This window comes from Varanus komodoensis, unplaced genomic scaffold (genome assembly GCF_004798865.1).
Source record: "Varanus komodoensis strain SLA01 unplaced genomic scaffold, ASM479886v1 scaffold29_3, whole genome shotgun sequence".
Taxonomy (NCBI): domain Eukaryota; kingdom Metazoa; phylum Chordata; class Lepidosauria; order Squamata; family Varanidae; genus Varanus; species Varanus komodoensis.
Window position 1 is genome coordinate 1,627,086 of NW_025335760.1, and position 16,180 is coordinate 1,643,265.

The following is a 16,180-nucleotide window of genomic DNA, read 5'->3' on the forward strand; positions in this document are numbered from 1 at the left end:
CCAGCCCCAGCCCCAGCCCCAGCCCCAGCCCCAGCCCCAGCCCCAGCGGGGGGCACACCTCCCCCTGGCCAGGAGCAGCACGAGGCACCTGGGTCCAGGACAAAGGGATCGATGCGCATCTCCCGGGGCAGCTGGGGAAATCAATCGCTGGCCATGCGAGGCCACGGGGAGCTGCCGGGAGTCTCCACAGGGCAAATGTCAGCTGCCCATGTTCCCCCCACGAGACCCCCCGGACTTCTCTGAAGGGGCGGCGAGGACCAGCTCCTGTCACACACAACCCCTCCACCTTGTGCTGGGAGCCCCCGGGCTCGGGGGCTCGGTCCCACGTCTCCTGCCCCACCTGTCTGAACTTGGCCCGTGCTTCCTTCTCCTTCATGCGCCCATGGGAAACGAGGTAATCAAAGACTTCTCCTGCGGGGGGGGGGGAGGAAGGAAGGACGGACGGATGGATGAGACTGGGTCCATGGGTGGCCTGGCCACGGGGCAAGGGGAGGCAGGCCCTGGCGCCACCGCAGAGCACGGGGCGGGGGGCCGGGCGCGCCGCTGAGAGGCTCGATCCCAGCAGGCCGACCTGCCCGAGCCCCATCGCGACAGGCCGTGGCGCACGGCGCTTCCCGATCGGGCCCCAGGGCCGAACTGTCTCGGGGCCTCCAGGGCAACTTCAGGCCTTCGGACCCGAGTGTGGCGGCAGAAGGCAGATTCGCTGCTTTTCGAGCAGAGATGTCCGCACACAGCGGTGTGAGCGAGAGAGGACCGGGAGGGGGATAGCGGGAGAGGATGGAGACCCCCGAGGGCGGACGAGCACAGGGCCCCCTCGGGAGCCTCCGTCTTCTGCTCCACCACCCCGATCTCTGGGCAACGGGTGGATCGGGCACCGGCTCCGCACGGCCACGGGCGCCCGGGCAGCTGCTTCCGAGGCGAGGGCTTCAGACAGCAACCGGGCAGGGCAAAGCAGGCTGCGGCTGCCCCGGCCCCTCTGTGGGGGGCACACGAGGGGTCCTTCCCCGTGCCGTGCCGTGCCGGCTGCCACCAGCAGGCTGTCGCCCAGAGCTCAGCCGCCAGGAAGGCAGCGCCGTGGGGGTGGAGAGCCAGGGATATTTTAAGTCGGGGGGAGTAATTTTAGCAGCTCCAGACGAACGAGGCTGCAGCAGCGGGAGAGGAGGCGGCGCAGGGGGGAAGGAGCCGCATCCCTCCGAACCGGGGGGGGGGGGATGGGGACGGGGACCAGCGGCTGCCCACCCCCAGCAATGCCAGCGGACGCGGGGGGGGGGTGCGACGGGCAGCGGGCTCACCAGCACTGGCGTATTCCATCACCAGGTACAGCGTCTTCTCCGTCTCGATCACCTCGAAGAGCTTGACTGCAGGGAAGAAAGGGGGGCCCCCTCAGCTTCCTCAGCAGCGGCGCCCCGAGAAGCCTTCGCGCCTCGCAGCGATCCAGCTCAGAATCTGCCCCGCGGGTTTTCGGGGGGACAGACATGGAGGAAACCCTCCTGAGGCCGAGGGGCGGCACAGGGCCGGGTCTCTCCAGCCCCGGCAGGCCACAGCGCCAGCCTCCGCCGGGGGCCTGGACTACAGTTCCCCTCATGCCAGCCAGCATGGCTACGGGGTGGCAGAGAGGGCCCCCCTCGGGGAAGTGAGGCTGCACCTCAGCGGCCCCCGTCCTGCGGGCCTGCACCACGGTGCCCATCGTTCCCAGCGGGCCGGCCACCGGCTGGGAGCCGGCCTTCCCAGCACGCGAGGGAAGGTGCTGCGGAGCGAGAGGGTCGGGCCAAGGCCCACGTCCACGCCGGGAAGTAGGCGTGGGGTGGGATGTCCCTGGCGCCCCCCCGGCCCGCGCGCTGCCCCCCCCCGGCTCCTGCCCACTTACCAATGTTGGGGTGATTAAGACCCTTCATGATCCTGACTTCCCGGAAGAGCTGCAAGAGGCAAGCCAGCAACACGGATCAGCCGCCCCGCAGGGGCCGGGCCGCCCCCCTCCCCTGCCCCCAAATGGCACGATGCGTGCCCGGCCCTCCTCCCGCTGCCACAGCCCTCGGGGGCAGCCTCCCCGCCCCCCACGGGGCACCTTGCAGGGCCGTGTCCGCGGAGGGAAGCGCTCCATGCCGGAGGGGCATCGCCGAGAGAGGCGGCGGCTCCGTGGCTTCCCGCCAATCCTGGGAACCATGCCGAAGCCGCCACGGCAAGAAAGCACTCTGCACATGTTCAGAGGCCCTTTTGTCAGTAGTAAGACTTGAAGCCAGGGCTGAAAGTACCGAGTGGGCGAGGCGGAGACGGATGCTAAGTGCTCCTTAAACGGCTCCTTAAATTCCCCCCCTTATTTCAGGATCGTGCTGCACTTCTGGGTACAAGCAGCACCCTGCCTGGTGACGGCGGTGGAGGCCAGCTTCAGGGGGGAGACAAGCACGTGGGGCTGGGACTGAGATGCGCCCCCCTCCGCTGTGCAGGGACACCGGGGGGCCAGTCCAGGCTCAAAAGTGGGACGGGGGGTTGCCCCCCCCCGGGCATGGAGTTCCCTGCCAGGGGAACGAGCCCTTTGAAGGGGGCAGCCATCGACATCCGTTCCTGCAGGCAGGGCCCCCTCCTGCTGCCCGCCCCCTCCCCTCACGCTCATTTGGCCTGGAAAATCCGGCTGCTAATTAGCTGCCCCCTGCCCCCCCCCAGCGAGACGCTAGAAAGAGCCGCCGTTGCCACGGCGACCAACCTGGACTCCAGGCGCTAATTAGGGAAGGGGCTGGCAGTGGGGGGGGGGGGGAAAAAGCCCCCTTCCCCCCCCCCCCCCCCCCCCGGGGCCCGGGGGGGAAGGGGGGGGGGGGGGGGAGACTGCCTGTAGCCCCCCCTCTGTGGAAAGCCAGGGGCAGACGGCCGAGGGAAGTGGCAAGATGCGCCCCCTGCCCCCCCCCCCCAAAATCAGAAGCACTGTGGAACTCTGCCGGTGCTGTGGGCGGATGCCAGCCTCGAGAGCTCCTGTCCAGGAAGATGGGCATTGCAGTCCCACAGAGCTAGGCACTCCCTGCTGGGGAAGGCAGCCCAGCTCTGGCCCGTGGCAGCCCGTCGGGCTCTGAGCAGAGTCGGGCTTCCCCGGACCCTCGCCAGCCAGCCGTTCCTGAGAAACGGGTGCCCGCTGGGCCTGACTTGGCCCCCCCCCGCAGGCAGAGCGGCCCCCTGCCCCGGACCACCTCGGACCTCCAGGGCCTGATCCGCAGGTGCACCCCCGCGATCCAAGGGGGCCCCCCCACTGCACAGACCAGTCTGCCACCGCTCCCTCTGCTGGGGGCAAAACACGGGCGGCACGGCCCCCCACGGCCAGGCCAGGCGGCCCCACACGGACTCACCTTCTGCAGGCTTGTGGGGTTCAGCTGCGTCTTGTCAATTATCTTGATCGCCACCTTGGAGAGATGCGATGCCGATTTTCGCTCCCGTGGTTTAAGGCAGGGTGGGGGAAGCGACGTTCCCTCCCTGGCTGCCCCGAAGGAGCCTGCCACGGAGTCAGCCCCACGGGACAGCCAGCCTGGCCTGGGCAGTGCCGACGCGCCACAGCGCCCTCCCCCCCTCCGTCCCCCCCCAAGAGCCTCCTGCCCAGGGACTCGTGCGCGCGGGCATGTGTCCCACCCGAGCCATGCGCCCTCCGCAGTGTGCCTGGGGCCGAGTGGCCCCGGAGGGAAGGGCCCCGCTCCCCAGCGGCACTGAGCCCTCCAGGCGGAACAGGGGGCTCTGCATCGCCCGTGTGACGGTGGCACGGGGGTCCCTTAGCCCCTTCTGCGGGCAAAGGGCCTCCTCCTCCACTCGGCGGCGACAGAGAAGCCCGGCTCTTGGGAGAGGGTGGAACAGCTCCTGCCGGCTGCCCCCTGCCCACCCCACGCGGCGCTCACGCAGCCTCTGCCGCCGGCCCCTCGGCCCCGCTTCTCCCAACCGATGCGGCACGTGCCCCCGAGCCGAGCGCGCCGCCTGCTCACCTCTCGGCCGGTGAGGATGTGCCGCGCCAGCTTCACCTTGGCAAAGTTGCCCTTGCCGATGGTCTTGAGGAGCCGGTAGTTGCCGATGTGCGGCTGCTCGTCGGCACAGGAGGCGATGGAGTTGCGGCAGCGGGCGCCCAGCGAGCGGCTGGACCATGAGGAGCCCTTTTCCGAGCGGCTGCTGGCCAGGGTGGAGGGCTGCGGGGACAGCGGCGGCGTCACCGGGATGGGCGCCGGGTCGAGCGTCACCACGGGGCAGCGCTGGTGCTGTGGGGGGTGGAGAGGAGAGGGTTGGGGGCGGCCAGACGCACGACCAAAGCGGGGGCTGCTTCTTCGCCCCCCCACCCGTTCCGTGCCTGTTGAAACCCACCTCTCGCCCCCCTCCTCCCCTGAGCCGTGGGTCGTCCGTGAGCCGTGGGCCATCCGGCTGGGCTGCTTCGCAAGCACGGAGCTTTTTGCTCCGGTTCTGAATGCAGCGAACATATTAACGGATCGTTTGTGCATTGAGAACTGGATATTTTAAAGGGCTTCTGTGAACCTCGGACACACATCTTCTCGGATGTGGCGCGCTGCATGCCTTGCTGAATAAGCCAATCAATAAATAAGGTACCCAAGCCCTGTTCTTCAAAACAGCTTTATTTTTTTTTAAAATGCCACCACCCAGAGTTAAACAGAGCACCAGAACATCCTAATTACTATATTCTGTACTGCACAATCAGTTCTGGGCACTGCCCTGTTCCTCGCGGCAGGCAGCCCCCTGCCTTCCCACGCCAAGCACTAGGAGGAGTACCAAGCGGGGAGAATACGCACACAGAGAGACCCCACGGTGCGGGCCCTTCCCACTGCACCTGTCCCGGCTGAGCGGGGCGGCCTGGCTCCAACCAGACGTGCAGCGGCAGGCGCGAGCCACGGTCCCCAGAGGGAGCCGGGGTGGCGCGTCGAGGGAGCCCAGGACTCCACACATCATTCCTGGGAGCGGGAGGGATTATGGGCAGAGGCGAGTGGCCACGAGCCACAGACCAGCCTTCCCCAACCTGGCGCCCTCCAGAGGGGCTGGACTGCAGTGCCTATCATTCCTGGCCAGCCCTGGCTCAGGCCAGGCGCACTGTGGAGCAGTGGCCAGAGGCGGCAGGGCCTCCTAGCCCGCTGGCTGGCCAGCCGGGGGTGGCAGCCCAGCGGCAGAGGAGGGAGCAGGGGGCTGCCCGGCCTGGGTCCGGGCTGAGCAGGGTGGGGCGCCTTCTGCGCAGGGCTGACAGAGGCTCCCTGTCCCAGAACATTCCCGAGGAGGCTGGTTGCCTTAACGAGCTTAGGTGCAAAGGAGCTTTAGCCCAAGGGGATTACGGGATGGAGGGAAGCAGCCGCAGCAGCAGTGGCCGCGGCAGGGTGGCCCAGGGCGCCCCCCCAGCTGGGCCCGGGCCTGGAGGATGCCCTGGGCCAGGAGCCTCCGCGGCAGGCGGGCTGCGGCCCCTCGCTGGACTGTGCGCAGCCGAAGGCGGGACTTGGCCCGCAGCTCCAAACGCACGACGGGGGGCGGGGGGGCGGGGGGGGCGGGAGGGAGCTCAAGCACGGCCAGGCCACCACGCATGGGGAGACTCACACGCAAAGGCCTGACCAACCTCTCCAGGGACCAACCGCCAAACTCCCACAGGGAACCCGGCACTTCCGCACAGAGCCGTCTGGCTGGTCGGGACCGCAGTCTCCTGCCCCCCGTGCCAGCCAGGGCCCTCCAGGTGCCGGGACTGCAGGTGAAGACGACACGACCCGGGCTTCCACACATCTGGCGGCACCGGCCGGGAAACGGCTGATCCACCGGGTCTGGCTCATGCCCCTCCTTCGCTCCCAGGGCGGCCAGCCTGCTGGATGCCGGAAACGCGCCGACAGGGATGGGGAAAAGGGGCCGCTGGAAGCGCCTGCCTCTGCTTGGTGACCCACATCTGAATGCTCAGCGTCATTACAGCAGCAGCATTCCTGGGCACATGGCATTGGGCAGGCCTCTGCCCCAAACAGCTTCCAGGCAGCCATTCTGCACAGGGGAGAGGACAGCGGGGGTTAGGCAGGGGAGGAAAAGGAATTAACTCCGAGTGCAGGCTTAGAACCAGCAGGGCATCGCTCTTGGCTTTGTAATGCCATCTAGAGCGGTGGGCGCCACGACCTCCGGAGTTCTGCGCAGCTGAGCCACGAAAATGAAATTCTGGGTCCCTCCGCTGCACCACAGCCAGGGTCACGGGAGCCCCAAGAGCTGGACTGGGCCCCTGCCCTCCCCCCATCCCCGGTGCCGACCATGGAGCCTGCAAGGCATGGCCTTGCGTCGCTTGGTTGGGCCCACCCGGGGCCAGAAGCCTCCTCGAGCCGGTTCCGTGCCTGGCCCACGGACACGCCCAGCTCCTCCCCACACTGACTGACGAGAGAGCGGGCCGGTATGAAGCCCGACCTGAAAAGCAGCCACTGCGGGGTGGAGCTGGTCCCGGCATAAACACCGGAAGGAGAGCAGGCGGGTGCCCATCCCACAAGGAGGGGGCTCTCTGGGAGGACGGGGTTCGGAGCAGGTTCCGGAACGGTGCAGCCACAGCGGGGCCGAGCAGAGCACTGCAGTTTCCGCTTCCGAGTCTGACTGGGAGACCTGGCAGCATGGCCCCTCTCCTTGGAGCCTCCCGGAGAGCAATTTGCGCCTGCAGGCACCCAGCCATCTCCCCGCCTCATGCCCCCCCCCCCGGAAAGCAGGGCCTAAGCACCCCCAGCCCTCCCTGAGCTGGGCTTGGAAAAGCAAACATGGTTTCCTCTGGCGGTGCTTGGAAGCCCACGCTCGATGCGAGGGCTCTTCACTCGGGGCACGGAGCGCCCGCCTGGCTGCTAGTGGGGAGACGCTGCTCAGCCCGAGCCATGACCCCCACAAGCCTCACAAGTCAATAAAGGCAGAACCGACAACCAGCACGACCGAGCGTAATCAGGGCAGGCAGAGCTGACGGCCCGCTGGGATGGGCCCGGGGCCCTCCAGGAAAGGCCGTCCCGGCTGCTGTCAAGGTGAGCGGAGAGGCTGGCACAAACAGGAGCAGCCCCCGGAGAGGAAAACCGCCTTGTCCTGGGGGCTGCCTCCCCCAACGCTTGCGGAGGGACGTCTCCTCCGTGCGGGATCCGCCCCAGCCACGGAGAGCCCGGCACCTATGGCCTGGGGCTCTGCGCTCGGCCAGTGCTGCCCGCCCCTTGCTCAAACCGGGCTGGTTTGCCTCGGCCACTGCCTTGCCAAAGCCCCTTCGAAGGCGGCCTCGGCGAGCCCGGGGGAGCTCCGGCAGCTGGCGAGGAGAGACAGCGCGCGGCCAGACCCTCCAACGGCCTTGTGCTCCACACACCTGCCGTCCAGGTGCCCTGCCTGCACCTCCGCCAGCCGCGGGCCAGGCAGGCTGGAAGTGCAGGCGGAGGTTTTCCTACCTGCTTCAGGTCAAGCGACAGCCACAGCTTCACCTGCTCAGTGTATGTGTGGCGAGCCGCTGCGGGGGAGGAGGAGGAGGAGGAGGAGGAAGAGGAGAAGGGCAAGTGGAAAGCGCACGTAGCAGCTCCCCAGATTTAGCCAGGTAGGTCACAAGCAGCTGAGGGCATGCCTGTTTTGCCGAGGAGCCGAGCTGCCTTGCACAACGCTCCGCGATTAGGTCGGAACGGCCCTGATCCCAAACGAGGAACCCAGGGAAGGAAAAGGGAGCAGGACGGCGGGGAAGGCCAGGGACCCGCCTGACCCGAACGGAGGGAGAGGCAGGTCTTCGCGCTGCGGTTGAGAGGGCGCTGCAGCCACGCTGCCAGACACGGCGGTGATACGAGGGCTGGCAGAAACTCAACGAGGCTCGGCTCAAACGCGCGGCACAAACACACCCATTTTCAACCGGCAGCCCAGCAGGTGGGGGCACCGCTCAAAGTGCCGAGCCCCCCCTCCCGCAGAGGCTGACACCAGCCTGCCATCGCACAGATGCCCTGGCTGCACGGGATGAGGATGATAGGAGCTGCAGTCCAGCACACCAGGACAGAGAAGGCTGCAGTAAAGCACTACCCAGATACACGCGAGACTTTACAACTGGTGTCCTCTAGGTGTTTTGGACTACATATCCCAGCAGCCCCAGCCAGCAGGAAGGGATTATGAGCCGCAGTGCATAACGCCTTCCCGCTCCTGCTGTATATTTGGACGTGTGCGGCGCAAAGGGGGCCGCCAAGGAGAACCTTGGAAAGCAAATGGGTCCGGGGAGCCCTTCGAGGGGCGCAGCCGTGCGGCAGCCTCCGGACCCCAGACCGCCTGCACACTGCCCACGGCTCGAGGGCCGGACACCCCGGCGCTCGGGATCCCTCGGCCTCGCTCTGCACACAGAAAGGGACGCTTTTCTGCCCCATTTCTTCCCAGCGTGAGCGCCGGGAGGCGCATTTTTCTGCCTCAGAAGCTGCTTTCTCTGTGCGCGGCGGAGGAGATGGACGTGGAGCAGGGAGGGAGACGGGCGGCACCCAAAGCCTCGCGCTCTGCAGCCGCATGGGGTCTCTCGGCCCCTCGGCCTGCCGCGCTCTACCGGGCCAGCTGCAGCCTGCAGGGCACCAGCGGGGCGCCTCCTGGGAGGTTGCCCAAGTTGGCCGGAGCCATCTCGGCCGGCTCTTCCTCGGCAGAAAGGCCCACCAGATGCAGCACCCCGAGGTGGGCCACCCCGAGGGCCAGCGGCCAGCCCCATCCAGGGGACCTGGGGGGCAGGCTCACGCCCTGCCCCACTTGCCTTGCTCTCTCCCCACCCAGGCATACCGATTCGGTGCTGCATTCACTTCCCCCAGCCCCAAATGGGCCAGAAAACCCAGAGGAAGCGTTTAGGGCCAGCGAGGGCAGGGTGGGGGCAAGAGTTTGTTATGCTTCCAATTAGCTCAAATAGGCCTCATTCTGCTCCGGCGCCCCCACGGCACCCTTCGGACGGACCCCGCACAGCTCTGGAGGGCTTTGGCGGGAATTCATTGGCCCTCGGCTGGAAGGGGGTTCTGCACACACGGGCTCAGAGGCCCCACAGACGGGACCCGCCACCTGTCAGGGCCCCCCCCCCCACTCGCGATATCCTTCGCTCCCCTGCAGAGGCCCCAGTGCTCAGGGGACAGAAGTCCTTCCCCATCCGTGAGTCCAATGCACCAAAGGCGGAATCGAGGCCCCTGGGGGCAAGGCAGGGCGGCCACCCACCTGGGCTGGGAACGGGCCACTGGCCGGGGGGCTCGCCGGAACCTCGGTCACAGAGCAGGAGGGCCGCCGGAGGCCGCTTCCCACCAGCCGCGAGGGCTTCCCGGCCAGGCGGCTGCGCACCATCGCTCCGTCACTCGCCGCCCTTGTGACTTCGGACATGCCCTGCGTGGGCCGGGGCAGCAGAGGCAATTTCGGAGTGGCGCTGCTGCGGAAAGGGCTACTTTGGCAGGGCAGGCAGGCATCGCTCGGCCACGCACGGCCACGCAGCGGCTCAGCCGTCCCGCAGCTCACCTGTCCTGAGCGTCCCTTGGAGGCCCTTCCGGCTACCCAGGACTGTGCACGGGCAGCGGCTGGAGGATGCATATGGAGGGAAGCGGCTCGTCCGCAAGGGGCCGGGGGGGCAGGGGCCAAGAAGGCCGGCCAGGCCCCCTCCCAGTCCCCCTCTCCATTCCCCAGTCCCTGCTCGCAGCCACGAGTGAGCGCCATTTCCAGATGATCAGGGACACCTCCATGAAGCGCAGCGTGGAAGAGAAGAGGAGCGGAGAAGGGCCGGACGGCCGCCACTCTGGATGGCGCTAGGAGGCGGCTGAGCGAGGTCACGGGGGACGCGAAGGCTGCCCACAGCCCCGGTCCGGTCCGGACAGCAAGAGGCAGTGGAGCTTGCTGGGCGACCCCGAGTGAGGCTAGCCCACCGCACAGGACTGTTGTGAGAACGAAATGGGGGAGGGGAGGGGACTTTGCCTGCCATCCGAGAACCGCCACACTGACCGGCTCCCAGCCCCAAAAGGATGAGTGGGGGGGGGGGCTTAGCCAGGCTGCAGCAGAAGCAAGCCCTGCGTGCGGATTTGGCGCCCCCCAGTCGCCATGTTTGCGCCCCCCTCCCCGAGGCGCCCCCCTCGGCCCAAGCCCCGTGCTGCCCGCAGCCCCCTTCGGCACCCAGGCCAACTTTCCTCCCTGGAGCCCCCGCCCCACCCCAGCATGACCCTCACACACGCGGAGACGCACTCCAGAGCCCACACCTCGGGGTGCAACTCACGGGGAGAGGGGTGCACGCTGTGGGGCTGGGGGCAGGTGCTCAGAGGAGCCCGAGCAGGCAGCTCCGGCTGGGAAGCACGCACTGCAGGGACCCCCCTTCCGGGGATGCAAAACCGGGAGGCGCCTCCGTCCGGCAGAGGCGCTTCCGTGGTGGCAGCAGGTGGCCGCTTGCCGCTCGCCCTCCCGAAAGCGAAGCACATCCTGGCGGATTGGCTTTCCCGCCTCCCGGAGCGCAGGAGGGGAGCGGGCTGGGAAAGCGCCTGCCCGCCCAGAGCCGGCCTTTCGCACAAGCCCGCTTTATGTTCCCACGGGAGGCCATTCAGGAATGCCTCGGTGCATTGTGGGATGTCAAGGAGAGCTGCCTGTCAGGCTGGCGAGGCAGGGCTGGGGGAGGGCGCAGGCCAAACGCGCCCCCCCGCATGCATCGATAATGCGCCGGGCGCAGCGCTGCCTGCCGGGAAGGAACCACAGGTGGGGCCGGGGTACCATGCGCGGGCACGCGGGCGCATGCGGCGCGGAGCTGCATGGAAGATGCAGAAGCAAAGCGTGCGAAGCCCACTTCGCCAAGGCGCGATGTCAAGACGGCGCCTCGCCGTGCCGGCCTCGCAAGGAGACCCACCGACCGACCCACCGACCGACAGGGCAGCGTTGAGCAGATGGGAAGAGGTGGGGGCCCTGGAAAGGGTTAGGAATGGCGAGGGGGTTGGCTCCTGGGGGGCAGCGCAGGCTTGCCCTCCCACACCCGGAGCTGGCACTGCAGGGACGGGGCCTTCCCCACTCCCCCACTGCCAACCTCCCAGCCCCAGCACGGGGGGCCGCATCCAGCACGCAGCATGAGGCTCCCCCCACCTCTCAGCAACCGCGCCCGGTGGGGCTCTCTAGGTCTGCGGAGCGCCCCGTAGCACCGTTGACTGAAGCTGCCCGCATCGCAGAAGTGCGCCTCACCTTTTAGTGCCCCACACCGGAAAGCGGCACTCCAAAAGCGGCCCAAGAGGGAGGCCGGGAGAGGCCGAGGGGGCGCGCTCCTCTCAGTGAGCCTTGCCACGGACACCCAGCCACGTGGGCCCTACGCAGCGAGGCTCGTGGGGCTGCAGAGGCCAGGCTCCCCTACCTGGGGAAGGGCCAAGGCTGGCACCCACCAGGTGCTCCACTGTGCAGGTGGATCTCTGCGCACGGCTGGCACCGCCGGCGAAGGCGCATGAAAGCCAAGAGGCCCCCGGGAGCTGCTCTCAGCCTCACCCAGGGGCAGCTCCAAACGGCTGTTTCGTACCCCGTCCTCTGGAGACAGAATACCAGAAAGTTTCGCCGAAAGGCTGCAGAGTCCCGGCAGAGGGGCCCAGAAAGGGAAGGTGCACAGCAGCCCTCCGGCAAAGCCCAGGCACCTGTTTCCTGATGGGCCCCACAAGCCCTCCGCCCAGCCCCACGCAAGCACTCTCGCGGCCACAGCCCTCGGCCTTGTAAGCAAAGCTCTCCACCACAACATCAGCTACCGGGCTGGGAATGAAATGCGCCCCGTGGCACACTCGACGGACACGAGAATGTACAAGAAACGGGCAACATTGGGCCGGTTAAAGGCATATTCAGCACATACACAACGCTTCAGGGAAGGCTGGGTTCAGGCAACACTCAGCTCTGGGTTGCCCCAGACCTGTGGGGGATCATGGAATCCTGGGTTGCCTGAACCCAGCCATGCGAAGAAACCATGGTTCATTAAATCACAAACAACCCAGGAAGAGAACCCCAGACCTGTTGTTGCGTTACGAACCATGGGTGGCTTGTGGTTCGGAGAACACGACATCCCATGTTGCAACAGCCGAGGCTCGACCAGAGCTCAGCCTCCGAGTGTGAGCTACTGGGGTGTCTGAACGCAGTGACCAGGGGGCAGAGCCATCCTGGCCTCTTTACCGAGCCCCACGGGGTGAGCCAGTAACCTCAGTGGCTCCCAGAAAGGACGACTTCTAGACCCGGACGAGGTGCCCTTGCCCTCAGCCACGAAGCAACAGCAGTTTGAAACGCTCTGAGCTGCTGAGGACTGACAGACAGACCGACCGACCGACCGACCGACCGACCTCTTTCTATAACCACACACTGCTCCTTCCCAATGAAAAGTTCCCAGCAGCACACGGGCTGAAAGCGCTCCCTCTGATCAGAGGCGGCTCGATAAAGCCGCGCCATCTGACAGCGCTGTCGCTCAAGGGCAGGCGGCCCCGGCAAGCGGCACTCCAGGGGCTCAAGAAGGAATCGAGAAGAAAACACTGACCCTGACAGTCACATCCTTTCGATGCCGAGAACTGGATCTCCTCCGCAGGGCACGATCCAGTTTGCTTCCGCACCAAGTGCCAACGACACCTCACGGAACGAGATCTCCGGCAGAAGCCCAGCAGAGGAGATCCCACAAGACCTTCCGCCAGCACCTTGCTCCTCGGAAGCTACCTCTGGAATGTGATCACCCTCTCGCTCGCTCGAGGAGATCAGCAAAAACAAAGGAGGAAGCCAGGAAGCGGCCCTGCCCTGCCCTGCCACCTCATCCCTCAAGACAACACTGAAGGAGGCCACCCAACCAGCCAGCCGGCCAGCCCTGCCGTGGCTAGGGAAACCGGTAGGGCGGTTGGGCCTCTCCATGCAGCGGGGAGCCTGCAAGCACCGACCGGACGTGGCAGAGAGACCTCCCCGCTGGCCGCGGGCGAGGGAGCCCAGCCACGCCCGGGAAGCCCTTCAGAGGCCATCCGCGGGCACGGATGCTCTCCGGGCGGATGTGTGGGATGTGGCAGCCATTATCTCAGCAACCACCCCGTAAAGCAGGTCAAAGGGAGCATCCCGGCAGGTCAGGGGCGGGTCAGGCGCCCTGGGGAAGGAGCAGGGTGCTGGGGAAGTGCCCCTGCGTGCCATGCGAGAGGGCTGCACGCAGGGGCACCACGAGAAGGCCCCGGCCCCCGGCCCGGCCTGGGCAGGGGGCCACGCGGCTGGCATGCTTAGGCCTTCTGGCCAACGGGGCGGGGGGGCTTCGCGCAGTGAGGAAGTCACGAGGATGCGGACTGCGCCTGCCCCGCTCCTTCCACGGTGCAAGAGGGCCTCCGAGGCCCCCGGTGTGCCACGTCTAGAGTGACTCGCCCCAGCTTGGTGCCTCTCAGATGGTGAAACCCGAGAGCACAGCTCTCAGCTTACTGGGCCGCGGACTGTGCTGCCCGGGGCAGCTGGGAGTCGCAACGCTCTCCAGCTCTGTGACCCACAGGCCCCTCGGCCGTGTCCCAGCAGTTCCTGGCACTGTGGCCCGTCGGAGGTTCGCTCTGGGGGGAGAAGAACATGCGCAGGTGGGAACGCGCTGCAGGAGGCCCCGCCACGGCACCCCCCGTGCATCCCTTCGGACATCCATGGAGACATGGGGCTGGTGCTACGACGGCCTCCAGGGGCCGTGCGGAGGGGGCATCCCGGCGCTCCGCCTCCCCGGGGCCCGTCCACTCCAGCCACGTCACGCGCCCTGCAAAGTGCACGGCACAGGGCGGAGCGTCTGCCCCAAAACAGCCCTTCTGGTGCAGAGGCAGCCGTGAGGCTCCACCGTGCCCGGGCGTCGGGCTCAGCCCACGAGAGAGAGGGCGGGCGCACACGCCGCCCGATCCGCAGGCCGTGCTCACGGACCGGCGCTCTCGACACGAAAGGTGCCAGGTTGTGCCTGCCCAGAAAGTATTTCAGTAACTCCCAAGCCCAAGTGAACGGGGAGAGACCATGGCTGCTCAGTGGTGGGAGGGGGGGACGCTCAGCACATGCTCAGAGGCACCCTCTCCCTTGTTGCTCGGCAAGTTCGAGCGCTGCTGGCTCTGAGAACGGGTGCCGGGGCAAGGCCCGCGTGGCCGCCCGGCGAGGCCCGCGCTTCCATGGAAACACAGCGGTGCCTGCCACATGCTCCAGCTCGCAGGGAAGCCTCTTCGAGGGGAGCGGCAGTGCAGGGTGGGGCGGGAGATGGAGCAACGCCTGGGGCGGCAGCAGAGGCGAGCCTGCGCGGCCCAGACGGGAAGCCGCTCTCACCGGCCCAGGTGAGCACGGTTCCTTCGTTCGTAAGCAAGCGGAGGGGGGGATGATGCAGCTGGCGGCGGGGATTTCGCAAGGAATGTCTGAGAAGCCGAAGGAGGCGCCCTCCCTCCCTCCCTCCCTCTGTTGTGAGAAGCACAACTGGGACCGCAGGCGTGTCCACGGACTGCCGATCAAGGCACTGTGGCTGCTCCAGAGCCGGTGCGATCGACCCTGCCATCAGGCCGGCCGGCCGCTGCGCTTCGCACTTTTACACGCGGGGGGGGGAGGGGGGGCTTGTTCAAGGCCACCTGGCAAGGCAGGGCCTGACCTGAGGCACCGTCAAGCGGAACGCGGCAAGGGCACCGCGGGGGACGAGGCGCCCGCACACGCTGCGTCCATGACCGGAATGAGAATCTGTGGCAACAAAGGCAGAGTTACCTCGGGTGCCTTCTCCCGCTCAGCCAGCACTTCCGATCTGTAAAGGTTGCGCACTGTCACAAGGGCTGTGAAACGGGCGGCCCGAACCCTGCATTTCAAACCTCCAGCTCCTGAGCTTTCGCATCCTGCCTGTATTCCTGAGCTTCCCTGCAAACATATGGGCTAGAAACTTGCCCTTTTCAAAACAATCTCCTGGAAGCAAAAACAGCCACGATGCCAAAGAGCTGTCCTTGTGCAACCGTTTCACATAGGTGCAGAATGCACACATCTGTCGATGCACTTGAAGCATCTACAGATTCAGAGACAGATGGGAAGCTGCTATTGATGGGTTCTGTTCTTTGCGGTGTGAGTTGGGGGGAGCGACCAGCGGACGCGTGCATGGGGGGGATTGTGGCTCAGCTCATGGCACCCCACAGGTCCCAGCGATCCCAGCACGCATGTTCTTCGAGCCTCGAGAAACAGGGTGTCAGCGAGCCCTTCCACACAAGGGAAGCCACGCACTCTCCCCACACGCCAGCTCTGAAGACGCTCCGCTTGGCACATTTGGGGTGCCTGCGGCTGCTTGGGGGGCGAGATAAAGCATGGCCTGGGCAGCAGCGAAGAGGGCGGGAGAGCGGAAGGCCCTGGCCCAGAGCGCCACGTGTGTGGGCATCCGTGGCGGGGCAGCAGGCCTGCCGTGCACAGGCCTCAGGCAAGGTGCGCAGCTGGCCAGCGGTCCACGGCTCCCAGAAGCCGCCTCAGCCCGGCCTGCTGCGGCCCCCCGCCTGCCCGCCCCGGCTCCCCTCAAGCCCCTCCTGGCTGATAACGGGCTGCCAGCCGCCCCACTCCGGAAGGCGGAGGCTCACGCAGCAGAGAAACGAGCACAGTCACTGCCCAGAGGGAGCAGCCCGGCGAGGACTGTCCACGGCCCCTCTGCCACCGGGGCGACCCTTCCGGCAACGGGTGGCCGCTCCAGGCAGCCCACAAACACCCCGCCGCCGACCGCAGGCTGCCCGCCTGGCGAGCGAGCACACCGGGGGGGGGGCCAGGGCTCCTCCTCCCATCCCCCCCCAGCCCGGCGCCCACCTGCCCCGCCCCGGGGCACAGCGCTGCCCCAGGGTGACAGACCGAGCAAGGCCGGAAGGGCCCGGGGCCGCTCCATCTGGCGCCCGCCTCGCACAGGGGCTGACCCTCTCTGTGCCACCCGCAAGGCAAGCGGGCATCTTCGCAGCGCAGGTGAGTCTGGCCCGCAGCCGGGGTGGCTTCCCAGCCCCATCAAAGGCGTGGGGCAGGGAGACAAAAGGGCCGGGTCGGCGGGGAGCGCCTCCCTGGGCGGCCTGGCTGCTCGGGAGCGGATCGATGGGCGCAACGTCCATGATGCTTCCTCCTCCTCCTCCTCCTCCCGCCTGCCTGGTGATGGAGCTGCCTGGCTGACTGTGCCCGTCATTCCGCAGTCTTTGGCTCCAATGGCCGGTGATGGTGGAAGGCAAAGCGGAAGCGGCAGCCGGTCCCCCCACCCCGCGTCTCTGGCAGGCACACAAAACCACTCCGGCGCAGGGACGGGGCGGGGGTCCCCCTCCCC

The 16,180-nt window shown here is 67.4% G+C and overlaps 1 protein-coding gene across 2 annotated transcripts in view; it reads right to left on the bottom strand.

The window, feature by feature from the left end:
* Positions 1 to 16,180, bottom strand: part of MARK4 (microtubule affinity regulating kinase 4) — a 25,487-nt gene that overhangs the window by 9,063 nt on the left and 244 nt on the right. For both annotated transcript variants that reach the window (XM_044435526.1, XM_044435525.1), the window contains exons 2-6: positions 3,954 to 4,220; positions 3,333 to 3,386; positions 1,868 to 1,916; positions 1,293 to 1,358; positions 341 to 411 (exon numbers count right to left, since the gene is read on the bottom strand). In XM_044435526.1, coding sequence (XP_044291461.1) covers positions 341 to 411; positions 1,293 to 1,358; positions 1,868 to 1,916; positions 3,333 to 3,386; positions 3,954 to 4,220 — 507 coding nt within the window. The remainder of the gene's footprint in view (positions 1 to 340; positions 412 to 1,292; positions 1,359 to 1,867; positions 1,917 to 3,332; positions 3,387 to 3,953; positions 4,221 to 16,180) is intronic.